Source organism: Mya arenaria, chromosome 5, assembly GCF_026914265.1.
Source record: "Mya arenaria isolate MELC-2E11 chromosome 5, ASM2691426v1".
NCBI classification, from domain to species: domain Eukaryota; kingdom Metazoa; phylum Mollusca; class Bivalvia; order Myida; family Myidae; genus Mya; species Mya arenaria.
In genome coordinates, this window is record NC_069126.1 from 61273682 (window position 1) to 61282205 (window position 8524).

Genomic DNA, 8524 nt, shown 5'->3' on the forward strand with positions numbered 1-8524 from the left:
TCTTCATCAGAATAGCGTTCAGGCCCCCTTGCACGATTAATTTCAACTTTTGGTCGGTTCGCAAGCTCCAGTGCCCCTGGGGTTGAAAAAAGCACAAATGATTTTTGCATATGTGTGTTATTAGATATATGCACTGTGTGGGGAAAAAGTACAGAAACATCCAACAGTGCAAAATGTGATTTTAGGAGTAAAAATGATGAAAATGTAAAAAAGTAGGAATTTTTAATATTTGTATCAAATTTGTTTTAGCAGTAAAAATACTAGAGTAACTTTGAAAAAGACGTGGTACAGCACCATAACACACCCAGATATAGGTGCAATATATATCAAATTTTAAAGTATATTAAATTTGCCTGATACGAGGCAAATCTACCAAAATTATTCTCCCCCCCCCCACACACACACTATTTTCCCTGGACTACTTCTCGATGCAACATTTAAACAACTTAACTGCTGAATTGCTTAGTTTATTTTACCAATAAAATCAAAGCATGGATAACATTGAATTGTCAAAACAACCCTTGAAGGCCTCAAATAGAGTCGGTGAATGGACAATTGCAGCTAACACATAAAGATGTCCTAGATTCGTGTACACAAAAACCCATGGCGGTTTGTCTTTAATCCATGTTCATACAGCGCGCTAGTTATTGACTTAACAACCGGGTTCGATCAATACATCTCTCTAGCGTCTAATGTGAAGGCTGTGTGTACTGTAGCGAACAAATACACCGCCATAAATACTTAACATGTAATTCTATACGACGGTGATCGTGTAGATTTTGAAATATAGCCATATTTTTTTAGAAGGAAATTAAAACACTGGATTTAAATAAAGCTGATGTAAGTTTTATGTACATGTTGTAACACTTTAACGGCGACAAAAATGAGGATGTGCTGTATATACAAACTTATTTCCTGATTACATGCTAGCGCGTACGTAACGATACAAATTGTGATCTCATGTGATACTGAAATATAAAGAATTTTAGGTCTATATCTGTTTCAGATTATTTTCAGTATTTCGTTCATTAGCCATTCAAACACAGGTATGAAAATGTGTATATGCTGTTCAAGTAATTGATTGTTATACAATATACATGTATACGAATGCACGGTGTGGGTCTACATACAGTGTTTATAGTCCACCTGAATGGTTGTCAAAGTCATTTGGTGACAATGTCAATGTTTGTACTAGGCAGACTCGAGAACTAAATGGACTTCATAGAGTATTCGGACAATGTTTCTGACTCGGGACCTTAATGGACCTCATTAAATTATTTTGCGATTTTTGTAGACGGCGTGTCAACAAACTGATTAAAAAGTTTCCCTGAACGCCAATCATTATGGCTACTGACTGTGTACATGCAAAACGTACTTTGTCTTATGTTACCTTAACTATTCAATTTCCACGGGCAAATGTTCGTGAGGAATCGTATTTTTGAGTCGAGTGTTCATTAGTTATAAAGATTTTATATTAACTTAGGCAAAAATATTGTACTTTAGTACTTAGTGGTCAAAGTTATATTTTGTCCATTGGGATCACAGTATTTAAAAAAAATATGCCCATTATTTATTTGGGTTATTCTGCAGTCAGTCGTTTATTATTTTAATAAGGTGAAGCGGTAGAGGCTAAGGCAGTAGACAAAACACAATTTCGTATATTAAGTTAGTAAAAGAGTTAGTACTTATTGACGAAAACGAACTAATAATGTGAGTCCTTTATTTGAGTAGATATTAATAACCCTTATGATAACTTCAAGTCAAATGTTAGACGAATTATTGATTAATTCCTTGCGCTGCAACTGAAATCTATCCAAACACTGGTAATATTTATTCAACGTTATGAAAGCAAATCTGACGTATTAGAATCTGAACCTTATATAAGTAGTACATGTATATCTTGAATCGGAAATGAAAGCACATCAATAGTAAAAGAAAATCCTTGAAAAGTATAATGTCGCGGACTCAAATTTAACTTCAGCCCTTCTTTGAAAACGTCATTATATACACCAAGTTGAATGTAGTTTTGTAATATACAGTTGATCAATGGTACGCAATTATGTTAGATCTGTTTTGGCGACGTGCTGCCAATCAATAGCGGGGAAAATGAACGGAAATTACAATAGGCCCTCAAAAGAATACACAATTTTTATAAAAAATATCTAGCGTTATAAAGATCGTCATGAACTCAGGACATTTTGTATTTGTATTTATTTCGAAATTTATGTCACAATACAAAACTGCAGTTTATGGTAATATAACATGTACACGATTCTTATACATGTATAATATAACATATATAAGGCTTATTGAGGTACATATTATTAAGTAAATAGTGATTTAAGTGACACCCTTATTCAATATCAATACATACACATGTATAACAAACATAAATTTGGAGTGATAAACTTTCAACTTCTTACTAAATAATGCACTTATGGAAAATATTTAATTACTGATAGCAAGTTTATAACCATGTATTTAGTAGCTGAAAACGCAAAAAATATTAAATAATTGGTGAAGATTTACTGTGATCTACTATTGTTTCATCAGGTAGAAATACCGTGTCTTCTGCACATTTCTTTCAAATTAAACACAGTGTCCTTCAAAAGAACCATTGTTTCCGACATTTATTAATCCTTTTTGGTGAATTAAAACAATTGCATAAATATGGTAAATCTTATTTGGGAGTAAGAGTGCATCTTTAAACTATTTCTAAAATGCATCGTACATGTAGCCCCTCGCGATTGTTCTTATGTACATAGGCTAGTTAAGGGATTTTCGTGCCTTTGCAAGTATTTTCTTTTTTATCACATAATCCATGCTTTGACTGAATTAAAGCACTATGGACCTCGTCCTTGACGTCGCGAACAAGCACGTGCTCACCCCGTACGTATTTCCGGGCACGTGGCGAGAAGATGACGTCATCAGGCAGCTGATAAGCCTATTTGTGATCGTAAACATTGGCGGATACGTTCTGTACTTCCTGCTGGCTACCATAAGCTACTACACAATCTTTGACAGGCGGTTGATGAAGCATCCTTTATATATTGAGGTAAGACACACGATGTATTTGGCACTGAACATTCAGGCCGCAATTACACAATACGGCTTTTCTCCAACCTCAGATGAGTAGATCCAAAAATTTGGATACCCTTATCTTGCCCATGGGCAAAGAGAAAACAAGTACCCGTATGGAACTCATGTTTTATTGCCATCATACGATTACCTCCCTTGTTGAAGACTGGTGTCTGTGTAGCATCATGGAAACATTGTCTTGTGGCAATATTTAAAATCCAAATTATTTATTTCTCGCTTCAAATGGCACCATAAAAGAGTTTTCGCGCTACATGTTCAAGATAAAATTTGATTCTCACGAAATCGATGTACTTCTGGAAACATGTGATATTATATTTTAGTGCCCTCTCTTGTGTGAGTCATCATCACACTACCATTTATAATAAACGTTGACACTTAAAGATGCACTCTTACTCCCAAATAAGGTTTACCACAATTAATAATATTGTTTTAATATTCCAAAAAGGATAAATAAATGTTGAAAAAAATGTACTTATGAAGGATATCGAGTTTAATTTGGAAGAAATGAGCATAAAACACGGTATTTCTACCTTATGAGACTTTAGTAGACCACAGTAAATCTTTTAGCATTCACCAATCATTTAATATTTTTGCGCTTTCTGCAATTAAATACACGGCTTCAATCTTGTTATCAGTAATTCATATTTTCCATAAATGCATTATTTAGTAAGTTGTTTTAAGGTTTATTTGTCACAATTGATGTCTTTTATACATGTGTATGTATTGATTTTGAATAAGAGTGTCACTTTGAATAATCATTTAAGTCAAACTTGTATAAACCAATTATTTGTGCTTTTGATTTGCAGAACCAGGTATGGTTGGAGATCGTTTACACCTGCAGTCAAGTCCCCCTCATGGCAATACCAACCGTGTCCTTGTTCCTGCTGGAAGTCAGGGGCTACAGCAGGCTATATGACAATGTGGATACGCTCCTAGGTTAGTACGGTGGTCTTTAATTTAAGACAAACGTCTCCCTTAGGCTGCTGCCTAGTATGACCATAAAGGGATACTTTAAAGCTCTATAGCAATGGGTTAGCGCGACTCTCTAACAGCGAGCTCTGTAACTATGGGTTATATGATCTAGACTCACTAACTACGAGCTCTATAACGTTGGGTTATATGATCTAGACTCTCTAACAACGAGCTCTATAACATTGGGTTATATGATCTAGACTCTCTAACAACGGGCTCTATAACATTGGGTTATATGATCTAGACTCACTAACTACGAGCTCTATAACGTTGGGTTATATGATCTAGACTCTCTAACAACGAGCTCTATAACATTGGGTTATATGATCTAGACTCACTAACTACGAGCTCTATAACGTTGGGTTATATGATCTAGACTCTCTAACAACGAGCTCTATAACATTGGGTTATATGATCTAGACTCTCTAACAACGAGCTCTATAACATTGGGTTATATGATCTAGACTCACTAACAACGAGCTCTATAACATTGGGTTATATGATCTAGACTCTCTAACAACGAGCTCTATAACATTGGGTTATATGATCTAGACTCTCTAACTACGAGCTCTATAACATTGGGTTATATGATCTAGACTCACTAACAACGAGCTCTATAACATTGGGTTATATGATCTTGACTCACTAACTACGAGCTCTATAACATTAAGTTATATGATCTTGACTCTGTAACAGTGAGCTCTGTAACAATGGGTTATATGATCTTGACTCTGTAACAGTGAGCTCTGTAACATCGGGTTATATGATCTTGACTCTGTTACAGTGAGCTCTGTAACAATGGGTTATATGATCTAGACTCACTAACTACGAGCTCTATAACAATGGGTTATATGATCTAGACTCACTAACTACGAGCTCTATAACGTTGGGTTATATGATCTAGACTCTCTAACAACGAGCTCTATAACATTGGGTTATATGATCTAGACTCTCTAACAACGAGCTCTATAACATTGGGTTATATGATCTAGACTCTCTAACTACGAGCTCTATAACATTGGGTTATATGATCTAGACTCACTAACAACGAGCTCTATAACATTGGGTTATATGATCTTGACTCTGTAACAGTGAGCTCTGTAACATTAAGTTATATGATCTTGACTCTGTAACAGTGAGCTCTGTAACAATGGGTTATATGATCTTGACTCTGTAACAGTGAGCTCTGTAACATCGGGTTATATGATCTTGACTCTGTTACAGTGAGCTCTGTAACAATGGGTTATATGATCTAGACTCTCTAACAACGAGCTCTATAACAATGGGTTATATGATCTAGACTCACTAACTACGAGCTCTATAACGTTGGGTTATATGATCTAGACTCTCTAACAACGAGCTCTATAACATTGGGTTATATGATCTAGACTCTCTAACAACGAGCTCTATAACATTGGGTTATATGATCTAGACTCACTAACAACGAGCTCTATAACATTGGGTTATATGATCTAGACTCTCTAACAACGAGCTCTATAACATTGGGTTATATGATCTAGACTCACTAACAACGAGCTCTATAACATTGGGTTATATGATCTTGACTCACTAACTACGAGCTCTATAACATTGGGTTATATGATCTAGACTCTCTAACAACGAGCTCTATAACATTGGGTTATATGATCTAGACTCTCTAACAACGAGCTCTATAACATTGGGTTATATGATCTAGACTCTCTAACTACGAGCTCTATAACATTGGGTTATATGATCTAGACTCACTAACAACGAGCTCTATAACATTGGGTTATATGATCTTGACTCACTAACTACGAGCTCTATAACATTAAGTTATATGATCTTGACTCTGTAACAGTGAGCTCTGTAACAATGGGTTATATGATCTTGACTCTGTTACAGTGAGCTCTGTAACAATGGGTTATATGATCTTGACTCTGTAACAGTGAGCTCTGTAACAATGGGTTATATGATATTGACTCTGTTACAGTGAGCTCTGTAACAATGGGTTATATGATCTTGACTCTTTTACAGCAAGCTCTGTAACATTGGGTTACATGATCTTGACTCTAACAGCAAGCTCTATAGCACTGGGTCACCATGACTTTCTAACAGCCAGATCTGTAACGATGGGTGAGCGTGACTCTTTAACAGAAAGCTTTGTAGCAATGGGTCAGTTTGACTCTCTTATAGCCAGCTCTGTAGCAATGGGTCAGCCTGACCCTAACAGCAAGCCCTTTAGCAATGCTTTAGCCTGACTCGAACAGCAAGCTATGTAGCAATGGGTCACCGTGACTCTAACAGTCAGCTCTGTAGCAATGGGTCACCGTGACTCTAACAGCCAGCTCTGTAGCAATGTGTCACCGTGACTCTTAACAGCCAGCTCTGTAGCAATGGGTCACCGTGAGTCTAACAGCCAGCTCTGTAGCAATGGGTCACCTTGACTCTCTAACAGTCAGCTCTGTAGCAATGGGTCACCTTGACTCTCTAACAGTCAGCTCTGTAGCAATGGGTCACCGTGAGTCTAACAGGCAGCTCTGTAGCAATGGGTCACCGTGACTCTAACAGTCAGCTCTGAAGCAATGGGTCACCGTGACTCTCTAACAGCCAGCTCTGTAGCAATGGGTCAGTTTGACTCTCTAACAACAAGCTCTGTAGCAATGGGTCAGTTTGACTCTCTAACAGCAAGCTCTGTAGCAATGGGTCAGTTTGACTTTCTAACTGACCTAGCTCTGTAGCAATGGGTCAGTTTGACTCTCTAACAGCAAGCTCTGTAGCCATGGGTCAGTTTGACTCTCTAACAGCTAGCCCTGTAGCAATGGATCAGTTTGACTCTCTAACAGCCAGCTCTGTAGCAATGGGTCAGTTTGACTCTCTAACAGCCAGCTCTGTAGCAATGGATCAGTTTGACTCTCTAACAGCCAGCTCTGTAGCAATGGGTCAGTTTGACTCTCTAACAGCCAGCTCTGTAGCAATGGGTCACCGTGACTCTCTAACAGCCAGCTCTGTAGCAATGGATCAGTTTGACTCTCTAACAGCCAGCTCTGTAGCAATGGGTCAGTTTGACTCTCTAACAGCCAGCTCTGTAGCAATGGATCACCGTGACTCTCTAACAGCAAGCTCTGCAGCAATGGGTCAGCGTGACTCTCCAACAGCGAGCTCTGTAGCAATGGATTAGCGTGTCTCTAACAGCCAGCTATGTAGCTGTGGGTTAGCCTGACCCTAACAGCCAGCTCTGTAGCAATTTGTCACCGTGAAGCTCTTAAAGCCAGCTCTGTAGCAATGGGTCACCGTGACTCTCTGACAGCCAGCTCTCTAGAAATGGATAAGCGGGAATAATTTACAGCTAGAGATTACATAAATGTAAAGCTTTTTTCCTCACTGTGGCTTCCAACAGTTGGTCCTTCCTAATGGAAGTGATATGAAATTAATAAGAAAGTGTCACCGGCTTCACAACTCGTTATCAGCTAGTACTGCTGAAGGGTTTAATTAAGTCCCCTAATGCTTTTATAATAGTTCAAATTCAAATTCAAATTTTATTTTGTAAAGAAAGGCCTCCGGCCCATAATACAACACTTTAATATGTAATTGATACTGCAAGCTATTCACAGCTTATATTTACTTTATTGAATGCATACATTTTTAAATTACCTGTAGTGATAAATTATCTTTCAGTGGGCGGGCATTTAAGCTGATAATAATATATCTAATTCAATGTATTCACACTAACATATCGTTGATACCATTTTTCGAAAATCGATAATATTGCGCATGATGTCATCATATTTACAGGAAAAGTGTGGTTAAGAACTTTTGTAATTTCCAAAAATGAATATGAGTAGTCAGTTGCAACAATAGCCAGCCATGATTGCATTGCGTGACACTTCTGTTTGCATCACTGGCACCGGATTTTCAAACTCAAACATTTTTTTAAAAAATCAAAAAAACTCTTATAATTCCTCACTAAAAAGTAAAAATTATAATACCGAATATGTGAAAAAATATTGAATTTTTTTTTTTTAAAATATGCAATTTGTACTGTATATTATACAATATACAGTACAAAGTGCATATTTAAAAAAAAATATTTTTCAATATTATTTAATTAGCATATATAGATGTCAATCAGTTAAACAAGCACGCTCGGAATGCGACTTCGCTTTGAAAATACCGTTAATTTGTACCGCCTCAACTGTAGCATAGGACAGACTGTTTCCACTTGTCTTCATAGCGTTTCGCTCCCCGTTCTTGCGCTACGAGTTGATAAGTCGGTCGAAGTGAATACCATACACATTGTACATGTATGGATGCCGGGTTCAAGTTGTTACTTTCACGTTAAAGAATATGCCAAATTGCTGACGGTTTTCTTGATTTGAGGTCAATTGACAGACAATACTTGAGGCGAAACTAACTTTGTAATTTAAGGCGGCAAAAGATAACACGATAAAACCTTAAAATGCCATGTTCGTTT

At 37.1% G+C, this 8524-nt stretch overlaps 1 protein-coding gene across 2 annotated transcripts in view; it reads left to right on the forward strand.

Moving 5' to 3' along the window:
• Positions 1–695: 695 nt before the first annotated feature.
• The window catches only part of LOC128234191 (lathosterol oxidase-like), a 10076-nt gene continuing 2247 nt past the window's right edge, over positions 696–8524 (forward strand). The window contains exons 1-3 of one of the 2 annotated variants that reach the window (XM_052948258.1): positions 696–840; positions 2842–3055; positions 3906–4035. In XM_052948258.1, the coding sequence (XP_052804218.1) occupies positions 2846–3055; positions 3906–4035 (340 nt within the window). In that variant the 5' untranslated portion in view covers positions 696–840; positions 2842–2845. Of the gene's footprint in view, positions 841–867; positions 1047–2841; positions 3056–3905; positions 4036–8524 lie in introns of those variants that run through there. The other variant, XM_052948259.1, reaches the window with a different exon arrangement.